The 17,916-nt window shown below is 45.9% G+C and overlaps 1 protein-coding gene across 1 annotated transcript in view; it reads left to right on the forward strand.

The window, feature by feature from the left end:
- The window catches only part of LOC117516389 (plasma membrane calcium-transporting ATPase 1-like), a 169,497-nt gene that overhangs the window by 109,875 nt on the left and 41,706 nt on the right, over positions 1–17,916 (forward strand). The window contains exons 12-13 of the mRNA XM_034177366.1: positions 439–618; positions 13,601–13,688. Of these exons, the coding sequence (XP_034033257.1) occupies positions 439–618; positions 13,601–13,688 (268 nt within the window). The remainder of the gene's footprint in view (positions 1–438; positions 619–13,600; positions 13,689–17,916) is intronic.

Consider the following 17,916-nt stretch of genomic DNA (forward strand, 5'->3'; position numbering starts at 1 on the left):
TGTCTGCCCTTTTTGTTTTGTCTTCCTTGTTGATGCAGGTTTCTGTTGTTATTAGTTATTTTTGTCAGGGACTTTTTCCAGCTTTCTGTTAAAATAAGAATGGAAACATGACTATCGAGTATTAATTTCCCAATAAACATATTAAAAAAAAAGAAAAAAAAGATGTGCTTTTGGTGCAGATAAAATGATTTTAACAAAAATGGTGTGTCAGTGTGCAGATATGATTTTCAACAAGAACATATTGACCTTCAAACTTGCTGAGCGTCATGGCTCCTGTACCACCTGACCTGATGTAACTTTAGCAGGAATGTAAAAGTGTTACTGTGGGTTTGAGTATTTGGAACCCAAATCCTACTTGCTGAGCCCGTTCTTGATTGAGTCTTATTCCTGAAATTGTTGAAAAAAGTGTTGATGGCTCAGGTTAACTTCTCCCACCAGGTGCCAGACGCCATCAGGAAATGCCAGCATGCCGGGATTACTGTGCGTATGGTCACAGGTGACAACATCAACACGGCCCGTGCCATCGCCGCAAAATGCGGCATCCTGCATCCTGGAGATGACTTCCTCTGTATGGAGGGCAAAGAGTTCAACCAAAAGATCCGTAATGAGCTCGGCGAGGTGAGTTTCCTCACTGTTAGGAAACGTGTCATTCAAGCAACACACTGTGTTCAAATCAGCAGACTACAGAAATATTTGTTTGAGAGTGAAAACATTTCTGATTTATTTGTATAGCACCAAATTACAACATAAGGGACTTCACAAGGGTAATGTTGTGGTTCAAGCCACAAGAGAACAGATTGGACCACAGGATGCAGACTGCAAGACTCAAGGGTTAAAGGTACAACAGGTGTTTAATTCTCAAGTGACAGTGGTAACAAGCAATCCAGGTGGCAGAATCCAAAATACAATAATTCACTCCAAAAACACCCATGAACAAAAGATGACTGTTTTCAACTACAGCAATAAGTGCTTACAAAACCAAAACACCGGCACAGACAGAGGAAACATGGATCTACAGCTCAGGGACAGGAGGAAAGTCAAAACGACCGGCAATCAGCAAAAACAAAGATGTGACTTAAATACCACTTGACAGATGACAGTCAGGTGTGGGGACTATGTGAGGGCGGAGCAACATGATAACGTAAGGTGACATAGGGAAACAAAAAGAAAAAACACACAACACGATAATAGTGAACATTAAATCAGTGCTAAGACTGGCATGGTGGGGAGCAACAGAAGAAAGTTGAAATGCAAAAACTGCAGAGAAGAAATAAAAGACACAAGCACAAAAGGAATAACAAAATTAGTGCATGAGGGGTAGGGCCCTCGCAGGTGACAAGCTGTCAAAATGTGCTCAGCTGTAGGCATAACCCAGACAACCCCAACTGGTGAACACAAAGATAACCCCTCAAACATGGAAACATATAAACGAAAGCCAAAACCGGGGCAAACATAAGCCGGATCACAAAGGGACCTGGGGGGAGCAGACAGGTGCTGCGCACAGCTGCCAGGCATAACCATGGCAACTGCTGCAACAGGGGAAAAGAGATGAGACCAGGGCTCACCACACACTCTCAGACAACAACAGGAACACACACACATTCTCTCCCACCCACAGACCCTGAGGGGCAGACACACACATGCAGACAGCCAGCAAACACACACCTACACACATAAACAGTCCCTGTTGGTAAATGATATAATAATTGATCAACATATTGATTTATTCTGCCTTACAGAAACCTGGTTACAGCAGGATGAATATGTTAGTTTAAATGAGTCAACACCCCCGAGTCACACTAACTGCCAGAATGCTCGTAGCACAGGCCGAGGAGGAGGATTAGCAGCAATCTTCCATTCCAGCTTATTAATTAATCAAAAACCCAGACAGAGCTTTAATTCATTTGAAAGCTTGACTCTTAGTCTTGTCCATCCAAATTGGAAGTCCCAAAAACCAGTTTTATTTGTTATTATCTATCGTCCACCTGGTCGTTACTGTGAGTTTCTCTGTGAATTTTCAGACCTTTTGTCTGACTTAGTGCTTAGCTCAGATAAGATAATTATAGTGGGCGATTTTAACATCCACACAGATGCTGAGAATGACAGCCTCAACACTGCATTTAATCTATTATTAGACTCTATTGGCTTTGCTCAAAAAGTAAATGAGTCCACCCACCACTTTAATCATATCTTAGATCTTGTTCTGACTTATGGTATGGAAATTGAAGACTTAAGAGTATTCCCTGAAAACTCCCTTCTGTCTGATCATTTCTTAATAACATTTACATTTACTCTGATGGACTACCCAGCAGTGGGGAATAAGTTTCATTACACTAGAAGTCTTTCAGAAAGCGCTGTAACTAGGTTTAAGGATATGATTCCTTCTTTATGTTCTCTAATGTCATATACCAACACAGTGCAGAGTAGCTACCTAAACTCTGTGAGTGAGATAGAGTATCTCATCAATAGTTTTACATCCTCATTGAAGACAACTTTGGATGCTGTGGCTCCTCTAAAAAAGAGAGCTTTAAATCAGAAGTGCCTGACTCCGTGGTATAACTCACAAACTCGTAGCTTAAAGCAGATAACCCGTAAGTTGGAGAGGAAATGGCGTCTCACTAATTTAGAAGATCTTCACTTAGCCTGGAAAAAGAGTCTGTTGCTCTATAAAAAAAGCCCTCCGTAAAGCTAGGACATCTTTCTACTCATCACTAATTGAAGAAAATAAGAACAACCCAGGTTTCTTTTCAGCACTGTAGCCAGGCTGACAAAGAGTCAGAGCTCTATTGAGCTGAGTATTCCATTAACTTTAACTAGTAATGACTTCATGACTTTCTTTGCTAACAAAATTTTAACTATTAGAGAAAAAATTACTCATAACCATCCCAAAGACGTATCGTTATCTTTGGCTGCTTTCAGTGATGCCGGTATTTGGTTAGACTCTTTCTCTCCGATTGTTCTGTCTGAGTTACTTTCATTAGTTACTTCATCCAAACCATCAACATGTTTATTAGACCCCATTCCTACCAGGCTGCTCAAGGAAGCCCTACCATTATTTAATGCTTCGATCTTAAATATGATCAATCTATCTTTGTTAGTTGGTTATGTACCACAGGCTTTTAAGGTGGCAGTAATTAAACCATTACTTAAAAAGCCATCACTTGACCCAGCTATCTTAGCTAATTATAGGCCAATCTCCAACCTTCCTTTTCTCTCAAAATTCTTGAAAGGGTAGTTGTAAAACAGCTAACTGATCATCTGCAGAGGAATGGTCTATTTGAAGAGTTTCAGTCAGGTTTTAGAATTCATCATAGTACAGAAACAGCATTAGTGAAGGTTACAAATGATCTTCTTATGGCCTCGGACAGTGGACTCATCTCTGTGCTTGTTCTGTTGGACCTCAGTGCTGCTTTTGATACTGTTGACCATAAAATTTTATTACAGAGATTAGAGCATGCCATAGGTATTAAAGGCACTGCGCTGCGGTGGTTTGAATCATATTTGTCTAATAGATTACAATTTGTTCATGTAAATGGGGAATCTTCTTCACAGACTAAAGTTAATTATGGAGTTCCACAAGGTTCTGTGCTAGGACCAATTTTATTCACTTTATACATGCTTCCCTTAGGCAGTATTATTAGACAGCATTGCTTAAATTTTCATTGTTACGCAGATGATACCCAGCTTTATCTATCCATGAAGCCAGAGGACACACACCAATTAGCTAAACTGCAGGATTGTTTTACAGACATAAAGACATGGATGACCTCTAATTTCCTGCTTTTAAACTCAGATAAAACTGAAGTTATTGTACTTGGCCCCACAAATCTTAGAAACATGGTGTCTAACCAGATCCTTACTCTGGATGGCATTACCCTGACCTCTAGTAATACTGTGAGAAATCTTGGAGTCATTTTTGATCAGGATATGTCATTCAAAGCGCATATTAAACAAATATGTAGGACTGCTTTTTTGCATTTACGCAATATCTCTAAAATCAGAAAGGTCTTGTCTCAGAGTGATGCTGAAAAACTAATTCATGCATTTATTTCCTCTAGGCTGGACTATTGTAATTCATTATTATCAGGTTGTCCTAAAAGTTCCCTGAAAAGCCTTCAGTTAATTCAAAATGCTGCAGCTAGAGTACTGACGGGGACTAGAAGGAGAGAGCATATCTCACCCATATTGGCCTCTCTTCATTGGCTTCCTGTTAATTCTAGAATAGAATTTAAAATTCTTCTTCTTACTTATAAGGTTTTGAATAATCAGGTCCCATCTTATCTTAGGGACCTCGTAGTACCATATCACCCCAATAGAGCGCTTCGCTCTCAGACTGCAGGCTTACTTGTAGTTCCTAGGGTTTGTAAGAGTAGAATGGGAGGCAGAGCCTTCAGCTTTCAGGCTCCTCTCCTGTGGAACCAGCTCCCAATTCAGATCAGGGAGACAGACACCCTCTCTACTTTTAAGATTAGGCTTAAAACTTTCCTTTTTGCTAAAGCTTATAGTTAGGGCTGGATCAGGTGACCCTGAACCATCCCTTAGTTATGCTGCTATAGACGTAGACTGCTGGGGGGTTCCCATGATGCACTGTTTCTTTCTCTTTTTGCTCTGTATGCACCACTCTGCATTTAATCATTAGTGATCGATCTCTGCTCCCCTCCACAGCATGTCTTTTTCCTGGTTCTCTCCCTCAGCCCCAACCAGTCCCAGCAGAAGACTGCCCCTCCCTGAGCCTGGTTCTGCTGGAGGTTTCTTCCTGTTAAAAGGGAGTTTTTCCTTCCCACTGTAGCCAAGTGCTTGCTCACAGGGGGTCGTTTTGACCGTTGGGGTTTTTACGTAATTATTGTATGGCTTTGCCTTACAATATAAAGCGCCTTGGGGCAACTGTTTGTTGTGATTTGGCGCTATATAAATAAATTGATTGATTGATTGATTGATTGATTGATAAACATACCGGACTGCGTCCTACACACCTTTACACATACTCTCACACACATCTACAGACCACAGAAGGACAGGACAGGTGACCAGAGACATAACAGGGACACAGGGCAGGAACCCCATAAAAGGAACCCCAAAAAACACATCAAATGAACCAAACCCCAACAAGTAAGGTCAAAACTTATCAACCCTCCTGAACAACAGTGGTAAAGAAAAACTCTGTGTGGAGTTTTTGAGGGAGAAACCCCAAGCAGACCAGACTCAGAGGGGTGACCTACTGCTTTGGCCAAATTCACAATAAAATGATTAAATAAAGCACAACAAAGAACTTACAAACATGAAAAACACCAAGGATTAAAAAAGGTTTGGTGAAAAGTTTTTTTTCAAATTCTGTTGGAAAATGTGTCATAGTTGACACTATTTCAGATGTGCTTCACAGCATGCAGCCCATGTGTCTGCGACTTTCAGTTCAGCCCAACACACACGTTCTGTAATAAATGCTCCTCTGTGCTACCATGAGCATGTGTGTAATGAGGCATGGTCAGGTGCAGTAAAATGATGGATAGGAGAAAAGGCACACATATTATGTACAAAAGACCAAATGGAAGGGAAGTAATGCCAGGGGCAGATGGGTTCAAGATGTTGTATTATGGCATGAATAGGAGGAGAAATGGCACTGGGGTCATTTACGAAGGTGAAAAGAGAAATGACAAAGGCTAAAGAAATGGCTGATAGCAAGCTGTACGTGAAATTAAACACCAAGGAAGGAGAAAAGGACTGATGGGCCAGACTGAGGGACCGAGCTGGAAAGGATGTGCAGCAGGTTATGATTATATTTGCAAATTGTTTTTTTTTTTCTTTCGCTTTTGATGCTCTGTGTGCTTCTTACCCTGTGTACTGCTGAACAATGCTCCTGGAACCTCAATTTTCCCGAGGAAGTCTTCCCAAGGGATTAATAAAGTTCTATCTAATATAATCTAAAGGATGCAGATGGTAATGTGCTGACAAGTCAATCAATCAATCAACTTTTTTCTTGTATAGCGCCAAATCACAACAAACAGTTGCCCCAAGGCGCTCCACATTGCAAGGCAAGGCCATACAATAATTATGAAACACAGTCTACGTCTAAAGCAACATAACCAAGGGATGGTCCAGGGTCACCCGATCCAGCCCTAACTATAAGCCTTAGCGAAAAGGAAAGTTTTAAGCCTAATCTTAAAAGTAGAGAGGGTATCTGTCTCCCTGATCTGAATTGGGAGCTGGTTCCACAGGAGAGGAGCCTGAAAGCTGAAGGCTCTGCCTCCCATTCTACTCTTACAAACCCTAGGAACTACAAGTAAGCCCGCAGTCTGAGAGCGAAGCGCTCTATTGGGGTGATATGGTACTACGAGGTCCCTAAGATAAGATGGGACCTGATTATTCAAAACCTTATAAGTAAGAAGAAGAATTTTAAATTCTATTCTAGAATTAACAGGAAGCCAATGAAGAGAGGCCAACACGGGTGAGATATGCTCTCTCCTGCTAGTCCCCGTCAGTACTCTAGCTGCAGCATTCTGAACCAACTGAAGGCTTTTTAGGGAACTTTTAGGACAACCTGATAATAATGAATTACAATAGTCCAGCCTAGAGGAAACAAATGCATGAATTAGTTTTTCAGCATCACTCTGAGACAAGACCTTTCTGATTTTAGAGATATTGCGTAAATGCAAAAAGGCAGTCCTACATATTTGTTTAATATGCGCTTTGAATGACATATCCTGATCAAAAATAACTCCAAGATTTCTCACAGTATTACTAGAGATCAGGGTAATGCCATCCAGAGTAACGATCTGGTTAGACACCATGCTTCTAAGATTTGTGGGGCCAAGTACAATAACTTCAGTTTTATCTGAGTTTAAAAGCAGGTGAGGAGAGTATCTTGAGAACATGGAGGGAATATTTTGAGGAGCTAATGAATGATGACATGGAGTGAGTAAATCAGATTTCTTCCTCAAATGATCAGAGGGAGTTTTTTCGTACCACTGTCGCCTGTGTACTTGCTCTTGGGGTTAGTAAGGTTAGACCTTACTTGTGTGAAGCACCTTGAGGCAACTTTGTTGTGGTTTGGCACTATATAAATGAAATAAATAAATTGAAATTGAAATCAGGACATGCAAGAAACTAGTAAGGATGAACTGAGGGCAGCTATGAAGAGGATGAAGAGTGGAAAGGCAGTTGGTATAGAAGACATTCTAGTGCAGGCATGGGAATGTCTAGGAGCGATGGCAGTGGAGTTCCAAAGTGAGAGAATGCCTGAGAAGTGGAGATGAAGTGTGCTGGGCTGATTTTTTAGAACAAGGGTGATGTGCAGATTCAATGTTTGCTCTGAGAAGGCCGGAAGGAGATACATTGTGTGTGTGGATTTAGAGAAATCTCATGACAGGGTGCCAAGAGAAGAGCTGTGGTATTGTATGAGGAAGTATGGAGTGGCAGAGAAGTATGTTAGGGTAGTGCAGGACATGTACAAGAATAGTGTGACAGTGGTGAGATGTGCAGTTGGAATGACAGACTCATTCAAGGTGGAGGTGGGATTACACCAAGGATCAGCTCTGAGTCCTTTCTTGTTTACAGTGGTGATGGACAGGTTGACGGATGAGATCAGACAGGAGTCTCCATGGACTATGATGTTTGCAGATGACATTGTGATCTGTAGTGAGAGTAGAGATCAAGTTGAGTCTAGTCTGGAGAAGTGGAGATATGCTCTGGAGAGAAGGGGAATGAAAGTCAGTAGAAGCAAGACTGAGTACATGTGTGTGAATGAGAGGGAGCCCAGTGGAATAGTGCAGTTACAAGGAGTAGAAGTGGTGAAAGTAGATGAGTTTAAATATTTGGGGTCAACTGTCCAAAGTAATGGAGAGTGTGGTAGAGAGGTGAAGAAGAGAGTGCAGGCAGGGTGGAGTGGGTGGAGAAAGGTGGCAGGAGTGATTTGTGACCAAAGAATATCAGCAAGAGTGAAGGGGAAAGTTTACAAGACAGTAGTGAGACCAGCTATGTTGTATGGTTTAGAGACGGTGGCACTAACAAAAAGACAGGAGGCAGAGCTGGAGGTGGCAGAGCTGAAGATGTTGAGATTCTCTTTGGGAGTGACAAGAATGGACAAGATTAGGAATGAACATATCAGAGGGACAGCTCAGGTGGGACGGTTTGGAGACAAAGTCAGAGAGGCGAGATTGAGATGGTTTGGACACGTGCAGAGGAGGGACCCAGGGTATATAGGGAGAAGGATGCTGAGGATGGAGCCACCAGGCAGGAGGAGAAGAGGGAGGACAAAGAGGAGGTTTATGGATGTGCTGAAGGTTAAGGCATGCTGGGATATGTTTAACCTAATGTCTTTTTTCTGTGAAGGCTCTCAGTTGTCCAGGTGGTTTCCATAGTAGAGAAGCTTGAATCTTCGACTGGACTGGTTGCTTGGTGCGAGGACGTTTTGCTTCAAATTGCAGAAGCTTCCTCAGCTAAAATTCTTGCTCTGGTAGTCTGACCCTTGTAGAGAAGAACAAACAGAAGCCACAAAAGGTGGAGTTTTAAACCTAACCAGTCCCCTCCTACCAAAAGGCAGACTGGTATTGGCTAGTGACCAAACAATTGCTTTAATTAGCACCTATTGTGCTCTAGTTAGCACCCTCCTAATGACAGGGTAGCTGTCCCTCCTAACGATGGGACTGACGGCTCTCCTGACGACGTGAATGACTCATTACCATGAGCAAAAGACTGAAACTGCTTTGACCTGGGAACCCATTGTAAACAGGGGACAAAGTGTGTCTCAGACCCCTCCCCGGTTAAGGCTGGGTTTCAACTAAGATAAGATAACTGTTTCACATACAATGCCTCCTTCACCCCTCTCTCAAACCATTTCTTCTCTCTGGCTAAGATTTTAACTTCCTTGTCCTCAAATGTGTGGTTAGTGTCTTTAAGGTGGAGATGAACTGCAGACTGAGGTCCACTGGCGACCTCTCTACTATACCAGCACCGCAGAGAGGGCGCCAGTTGTATGCATTTGTGGTGTCTAGTTTGTTTTTATAAATCATAACGTATCTGTTAAAATTGTTGTGTGCATTTCTTAGGTTCTGTTCTATGTGTGTGTAACAGTTATAATGACCCCTGGACTGTCAGAGGCAAAGCAGCCATAAATGTCTAAGAAGGGTACACTGCTAGTGTTTTAGAACTTAGACCCCAGGTCTCTGTGGAGAATCTTTGGGTCCTGCTGACAGGACTTTGTGTCCAATGAAGGGTTACTTAGTGACACTCAGATGAGGAGGATCACTGACACTGTGACGGAATATCAGACACCACATTTAGTCCATGTGTTGTGTTTCGGTGGACATGATTCAGGACACAGGTGTCTCAGTGTTCAGGGGCCTCGTGTACACAGACTTGTGTGGATTTCCTACTGAAACATGGCGTACGCCAAAACCCAGTAATTGGTGGAAACACCAAAATATCCAGAAGTATAAAAGTTTGTGTACGCATGGATGCAAGTACATTCCATTTGTACATTCCACTGAACGTGGAATTTAGCAGACATGCACCAAGCTCCTCCCTGGCCACACCCTAGTTAAACATGCAAATTCATGTAAATAGGCCCTTGGAGCTGGGATCCCCCTCCGTCAGATCAGTCAACATAGGCAGAGAAAAGAAATTATCCAGAGTGTGAGCTGCAGATGGACATGATGTGGAGACATGCAGGGATAGTTTATTTGGTACTCTTGCAAAATGGAATAAACATGAAATGCGAAAAATGTTAATGTGTGTGTGTGTGTGTGTGTGTGTGTGTGTGTGTGTGTGTGTGTGTGTGTGTGTGTGTGTGTGTGTGTGTGTGTGTGTGTGTGTGTGTGTGTGTGTGTGTGTGAGGCTGGAAACGCTGTGAGCTCAGGGCAGAGCACACACATTGAAGTTAAAAGAAATTACGAAGTCTGTGAGAAAAGTATCCGACCTTTTTATTTTTTTCAAAAACCATATGGATTTGAATCACGTGTGATTGCATCAAACAAGCTTGAACCTTCGTGCGCATGCGTGAGTTTTTTCACGCCTGTTGGTTGCGTCATTCGCCTGTGAGCAGGCTTTGTGTGAGCAGTAGTCCACCCCTCTCGTCTGATTTTTATTGCAAATAAATGTCTGAACGATTTGGTGCTTTGCTGCATCAGTTTTTTTCCAGAAACTGTGAGAGACCTCCAGGTGGACACCGTTCAGAAAATTAATATGGCTTTCGTGGACGATTTTATGGGGATTATACAGATTAAGGAGTGTTACTGTCGCTTTAAGGACGGCCCACAACTGCTGAGAGCGCGCCGCGCTCCCAGCGCCGATCGACATGCTCATGTGGCTCCACCGCGACCCGCGGAACTCCTCCGCACGTCTGTCTTAATGTGCTGAAAAAGTGCTGATGTCCACGTCTTTTCACAATTCCTGTCCACCGACGAGAGGGGTGGACCACTGCTCACACAAAGCCTGCTCACAGGCGAATGACGCAACCGACAGGCGTGAAAAAACTCACGCATGCACATGAAGGTTCAAGCTTGGCTGATGCAATCACACGTGATTCAAATCCATATGGTTTTTGAAAAAAATAAAAAGGTCTGATACTTTTCTCACAGACCTTGTACATGTGCCACTGACAGTGTGTGACAAATATTGAACAGAGGGAGACAATCGGGGGCATGTTAAGAATCTGCAGCTCGAGCTTCACCATCAAGAAAAAGAAAACACATTAATAATAATAACAAAAAACATATTTGAAGTCAGACTTGTTTCTGGTGGTGGTTGGCCTCCGCCAGGGCTGCGCCTTGTCACCAATCCTGTTTGTGATATTCATGGACAGGATATCAAGGTGTAGACAGGGGAAGGAGGATGTCCAGTTTGGTGGGCTCAGGGTCTCATCACTGCTTTTTGCAGATGATGTGATATTGGGATGAGGATCAGCACCTCTAAATCTGAGGCCATGGTTCTCAGCAGGAAACACATGGCTTGCTTACTACAGGTAGGGAATACGGTCTTGCCCCAAATGAAGGAGTTCAAGTACCTCAGGGTCTTGTTCACGAGTGAGGGGACAATGGGGTGAGAGATTGGCCGGAGAATCGGCACAGCAGGGGTGGTGTTGCATTCACTCTACCATACTGTTGTTGTTGCGGAAAGTGTAGTGACACGGACCCACAACAGGGGGCGCAAATGAACGGTCAATAGATGAGCCAAAAGGTAACAATTTAATGTTGTGAATGTGCACAACGATTATACAGACAATCACAGAATCTGATAGCAGTCAATACACCAAGGTGACGTGTGGGCAGGCTCGAGGATAGAAGACGTCTGTCCTGAGAAGAGCCGGGACCACACGATTTCCACTGCCACAGAACCTGGTGAATACTGGAGCCGCCAAGTCCCGAATTCCCAGGTGATCACCGTCCCCGACTGTTGGATCTGGTACTGCTGGCGAGGAGCACAAACAGTGAGATGTGGGTGTGTGCACACCCAGTAACAAAAACAGTCAGAAGGTGGAAAGTCACCTCCACCTCTAATCACACACTCGTGCAGCTCCTGTTAAACCACTTATCTGGTTTGGGTGTGAAGCGAAGCCGTCGCTGTTCACACCAAACACCAATCCAGCAGATAAGGCACACCACAGGAAAACGGCTGCAAAAGAGTTCAGACTATGACACAGTTTTAGATACAGCAGAGAATTACCTTCACAGGTAGATGATATCTCGGCAATGAGGTGGAGATGACGTCCGGTCTTTATGGAGTGAGATGATGTAGTGTAGATGGGTGACAGCTGTCACTCATTATCTCTTGACAGCTGTCATCCCCGGTTGTGTCCGTGGCGGCAGCGCCCTCTCGTGCCTGAAGCCCGCACTTCAGGCAGGGCGCCCTCTGGTGGTGGGCCAGCAGTACCTCCTCTTCTGGTGGCCCACACAACAGTTGTGATGAGAAGGGAGCTGAGCCAAAAGGTGAAGCTCTCAATCTACTGGTCCATCTTTGTTCCTACTCTCACATGTGGTCATGAGGGTTGGGTCATGATTGAAAGAACTACATCGCAGGTACAAGTGGCCGAAATGGGCTTCCTTAGAAGGGTGGCTGCTGCCTCCCTTAGAGATAGGGTGAGAAGCTCGGTCATCTGTGGGAAGCTTGTAGAGCCACTGCTCCTTGATATTGAAAGGAGCTAGCTGAGGTGGTTCACCCATCTGGTAAAGATGGCCCTGGACGCCTCGCTAGGGAGGTGTTCCAGGCACGTCCATCTGACAGGAGACCTCGGGGAAAACCAGGTGGAGAAATGATATCTCTACACTGGCCTGGGAATGCCTCAGGACCCCCCAGACAGAGGTGGTCAGTGTGGCCTGGGAAAGGGAACTCTGGGGTCTTCTGCTGGAGCTGTTGCCCCCGCGACCCGATCCTGGATAAGTGGTTGAAGATGAGTGATATTTGAATGTGCACATGCCTAAATGTGCCCGCGCTGGTTTTTATTCAGAACAATTACACGAATAAACTATTAAACCACCAAGCAGCCACCCAACATGCACCGTGCCAGCTCCCAACCTGTTCCCAGTCCAACCCAATCCCTCTGAACATGGTGCCATCACACATGCGTAAGTTGCCCATGCCATGCCATGGGCACCAACACACCTCCATACCATCAAAGATGTGTAAGTTGTCCATGCCATGCCATGGGCACTAACACACCCCCATCTGGATGGTCTTTTTCCTCTTTTGTCCAGAGGACACGACGTCAATGATTTCCAAAAACAATTTGAAATGTGGACTCATCAGACCACAGCACACTTTTCCACTTTGCATCTGTCCATTTCAAATGAGCTCGGGCCCAGAGAAGGCGGCGGCGTTTCTGGATGTTGTTGATGTTTGGCTTTCACTTTGCATGGTAGAGTTTTAACTTGCACTTGTAGACGTAGCGACAAACTGTGTTAACTGACAATGGTTTTCTGAAGTGTTCCTGAGCCCACACGGTAAGATCCTTTACACAATGATGTCAGTTTTTAATGCAGTGCCACCTGAGGGATCGAAGGTCACGGGCATTCAGTGTTGGTTTTCAGCCTTGCCGCTTACATGTAGAAAGTTCTCCAGATTCTCTGAATCTTCTGATTATATTATGGACTGTAGATGATGTAATCCCTAAATTCCTTGCAATTGAACATTGAGAAACATTGTTCTTAAACTGTTGGACTATTTTTTCACGCAGTTGTTCATAAAGTGTTGATCCTCACCCCATCTTTGTTTGTGAACGGCTGAGTCTTTTGGGGATGCTCCTTTTATACCCAATCATGACACTCACTTGTTTCCAATTTGCTGTTCTTTGAGCATTCATCAACTTTCCCAGTCTTATGTTGCCCCTGTCCCAGCTTTTATGAAATGTGTTGCAGGCATCCATTATAAATTGAGCAAATATTTGCACAAAAACAATAAAGTTTATCAGTTTGAACATTAAATATCTTGTCTTTGTGGTGTATTCAATTGAATACAGGTTGAAGAGGATTTGCAAATCTTTATATTATGTTTTATTTGCATTTTATACAAAGTCCCAACTTCATTGGAATTGGGGTTGTATATTCAATGGGTAGAAGAATGACCGGGCCGATGCTGATAAAAGTAAAAAGTTTTGTTCTTTGTGTCTTTTCAGGTTGAGCAGGAACGTCTTGATAAGATTTGGCCAAAGCTTCGAGTCCTCGCCCGGTCGTCTCCCACTGACAAACACACGCTGGTGAAAGGTATGAGACCTTCAACAGGAGTAGATGAATAAGTTTCCGGTGTGTCCGGGAACAATCAGAACCTCGTCTGAGTTGAATTCAGAACCACACATAGACCCAGTGAGGTTTTTTAAAAGTCCAACATACACAGATTGTGTTCGGGTGTGCGAACACTCATGACCCAATTGTTCACCCGTCACAATCCTCACACGTTGCCCTCTAAGAAACAATCAAGAGTTTAAGTATTGACAGGTTTAATGGTCTCATACAGGGACCAGACGTGGATGTACATTTCCGCCAGAGATCAAGGCAGCACAGTGTCTTAGTGGTTAGCACCGCTGCCTCACAGCAAGGTCATGGGATCACTTCCCATCTGGTCCTGTCTGTGTGGACATTTCATGTTCTCTCCATTTATAGGTCATTAGTTATACCTAAAACTATCTTCTCAATTTATTTTCTGGTTTCTGGTTCCTGCGCTGAGTTGTGGAACATTTATTCATCATCATGTGTGAAACGGAGCAGACAGACAGGTGGAGGTCAGACAGACAGACAGACAGACAGGGGGAGGTCAGACAGACAGACAGGGGGAGGTCAGACAGACAGACGGGGAGGTAAAACAGACAGACAGACAGACAGGGGGAGGTCAGACAGACACAAGTGGAGGTCAGACAGACAGACAGGGGGATGTCAGACAGACAGACGGGGAGGTAAAACAGACAGACAGACAGGGGCAGGTCAGACAGACACAGGTGGAGATCAGACAGACAGACAGACAGACACACAGACAGACAGGGGGAGGTAAAACAGACAGACAGACAGGGGGAGGTCAGACAGACACAGGTGGAGGTCAGACAGACAGACGGGAGGAGGTCAGACAGACAGACGGGGAGGTAAAACAGACAGACAGACGGGGGAGGTCAGACAGACAGACAGACAGACAGGGGGATGTCAGACAAACAGAAGGGGAGGTAAAACAGACAGACAGACAGACAGGGGGAGGTCAGACAGACACAGGTGGAGGTCAGACAGACAGACAGACAGACGGGGAGGTAAAACAGACAGACGGGGGAGGTCAGACAGACACAGGTGGAGGTCAGACAGACAGACAGGGGGAGGTCAGACAGACAGAAGGGGAGGTAAAACAGACAGACAGGTGGAGGTCAAACAGACAGACAGACAGACAGGTGGAGGTCAGACAGACAGAAGGGGAGGTCAAACAGACAGACAGGTGGAGGTCAGACAAACAGAAGGGGAGGTAAAACAGACAGACAGACAGACAGGTGGAGGTCAAACAGACAGACAGACAGACAGACAGGTGGAGGTCAGACAAACAGATGGGGAGGTAAAACAGACAGGCAGACAGACAGACAGACAGACAGACAGGGGGAGGTCAGACAAACAGATGGGGAGGTAAAACAGACAGACAGACAGACAGACAGACAGACAGGGGGAGGTCAGACAAACAGATGGGGGGGTAAAACAGACAGACAGACAGGTGGAGGTCAAACAGTCAGACAGACAGACAGGTGGAGGTCAGACAGACAGTCGGGGAGGTAAAACAGACAGACAGACGTGGGGGTCAGACAGACAGACAGGGCGAGGTAAAACAGACAGACAGACAGGTGGAGGTCAGACAAACAGAAGGGGAGGACAAACAGACAGACAGGTGGAGGTCAAACAGACAGACAGGTGGAGGTCAGACAAACAGAAGGGGAGGTAAAACAGACAGACAGACAGACAGACAGGTGGAGGTCAAACAGACAGACAGGGGGAGGTCAGACAGACAGACAGGGTGAGGTAAAACAGACAGACAGGTGGAGGTCAAACAGACAGACAGGTGGAGGTCAGACAGACTGGGAGGTAAAACAGACAGACAGACAGGTGGAGGTCAAACAGACAGACAGGTGGAGGTCAGACAGACTGGGAGGTAAAACAGACAGACAGACAGGGGGAGGTCAGACAGACAGAGAGGTTAAGGTCTGACAGACACACAGACAGGGGGATGTCAGACAGACAGACGGGGAGGTAAAACAGATAGACAGACAGGGGGAGGTCAGACAGACACAGGTGGAGGTCAGACAGACAGAGAGGTGAAGGTCTGACAGACACACAGACAGGGGGAGGTCAGACAGACAGACAGGGAGTTAAAACAGACAGACAGACAGACAGGTGGAGGTCAGACAGACAGACAGGGAGGTAAAACAGACAGACAGACAGGGGGAGGTCAGACAGACAGACGGGGGGAGGTCAGACAGACAGAGAGGTGAAGGTCTGACAGACACAGGTGGAGGTCAGACAGACAGACAGACAGACGGGGGGAGGTCAGACAGACAGACGGGGAGGTAAAACAGACAGACAGACGGGGGAGGTCAGACAGACACAGGTGGAGGTCAGACAGACAGGGAGGTAAAACAGACAGACAGACGGGGGAGGTCAGACAGACACAGGTGGAGGTCAGACAGACAGACAGACAGGGGGAGGTCAGACAGACAGAAGGGGAGGTAAAACAGACAGACAGGTGGAGGTCAAACAGACAGACAGACAGACAGGTGGAGGTCAGACAGACAGAAGGGGAGGTCAAACAGACAGACAGGTGGAGGTCAGACAAACAGATGGGGAGGTAAAACAGACAGACAGACAGACAGACAGACAGACAGACAGGGGGAGGTCAGACAAACAGATGGGGAGGTAAAACAGACAGACAGACAGGTGGAGGTCAAACAGTCAGACAGACAGACAGGTGGAGGTCAGACAGACAGTCGGGGAGGTAAAACAGACAGACAGACAGACAGGGTGAGGTCAGACAAACAGAAGGGGAGGTAAAACAGACAGACAGACAGACAGGTGGAGGTCAGACATACAGTCGGGGAGGTAAAACAGACAGACAGACAGGTGGAGGTCAGACAGACTGGGAGGCAAAACAGACAGACAGACAGGGGGAGGTCAGACAAACACAGGTGGAGGTCAGACAGACAGACGGGGGGAGGTCAGACAGACAGAGAGGTTAAGGTCTGACAGACACACAGACAGGGGGAGGTCAGACAGACAGACGGAGAGGTAAAACAGACAGACAGACAGGGGGAGGTCAGACAGACACAGGTGGAGGTCAGACAGACAGAGTGGTGAAGGTCTGACAGACACACAGACAGGGGGAGGTCAGACAGACAGACAGGGAGGTAAAACAGACAGACAGACAGACAGGTGGAGGTCAGACAGACAGTCGGGGAGGTCAGACAGACAGACAGACAGGTGGAGGTCAGACAGACAGAAGGGGAGGTAAAACAGACAGACAGACAGGTGGAGGTCAAACAGACAGACAGACAGACAGGGGGAGATCAGACAGACAGACAGACAGGGCGAGGTAAAACAGACAGACAGACAGACAGACAGGGGGAGGTCAGACAGACAGTCGGGGAGGTCAGACAGACAGACAGACAGGTGGAGGTCAGACAGACAGACAGGGAGGTAAAACAGACAGACAGACAGGGGGAGGTCAGACAGACACAGGTGGAGGTCAGACAGACAGACGGGGGGAGGTCAGACAGACAGAGAGGTGAAGGTCTGACAGACACACAGACAGGGGGAGGTCAGACAGACAGACAGGGAGGTAAAACAGACAGACAGACAGGGGGAGGTCAGACAGACACAGGTGAAGGTCAGACAGACAGACAGGGGGAGGTCAGACAAACAGACGGGGAGGTAAAGCAGACAGGTGGAGGCCAGACAGACAGACAGATTGGGAGGTCAGACAGACAGACAGACAGACAGACAGACAGGGGGAGGTCAGACAAACAGACGGGGCGAGGTAAAACAGACAGACAGACAGACAGGTGGAGGTCAGACAGACAGTCGGGGAGGTCAGACAGACAGACAGGTGGAGGTCAGACAGACAGTCGGGGAGGTAAAACAGACAGACAGACAGACAGGTGGAGGTCAGACAAACAGAAGGGGGGAGGTCAAACAGTCAGTCAGACAGACAGGTGGAGGTCAGACAGACAGTCGGGGAGGTAAAACAGACAGACAGATGGGGAGGTCAGATAAACAGATAGGACGAGGTAAAACAGACAGACAGACAGGGGGAGGTCAGACAAACAGATGGGGGGAGGTCAAACAGTCAGACAAACAGACAGGTGGAGGTCAGACAAACAGAAGGGGAGGTCAAACAGACAGACAGGTGGAGGTCAAACAGACAGACAGGTGGAGGTCAGACAAACAGAAGGGGAGGTAAAACAGACAGACAGACAGGTGG

This window comes from Thalassophryne amazonica, chromosome 8 (assembly GCF_902500255.1).
Source record: "Thalassophryne amazonica chromosome 8, fThaAma1.1, whole genome shotgun sequence".
Taxonomy (NCBI): domain Eukaryota; kingdom Metazoa; phylum Chordata; class Actinopteri; order Batrachoidiformes; family Batrachoididae; genus Thalassophryne; species Thalassophryne amazonica.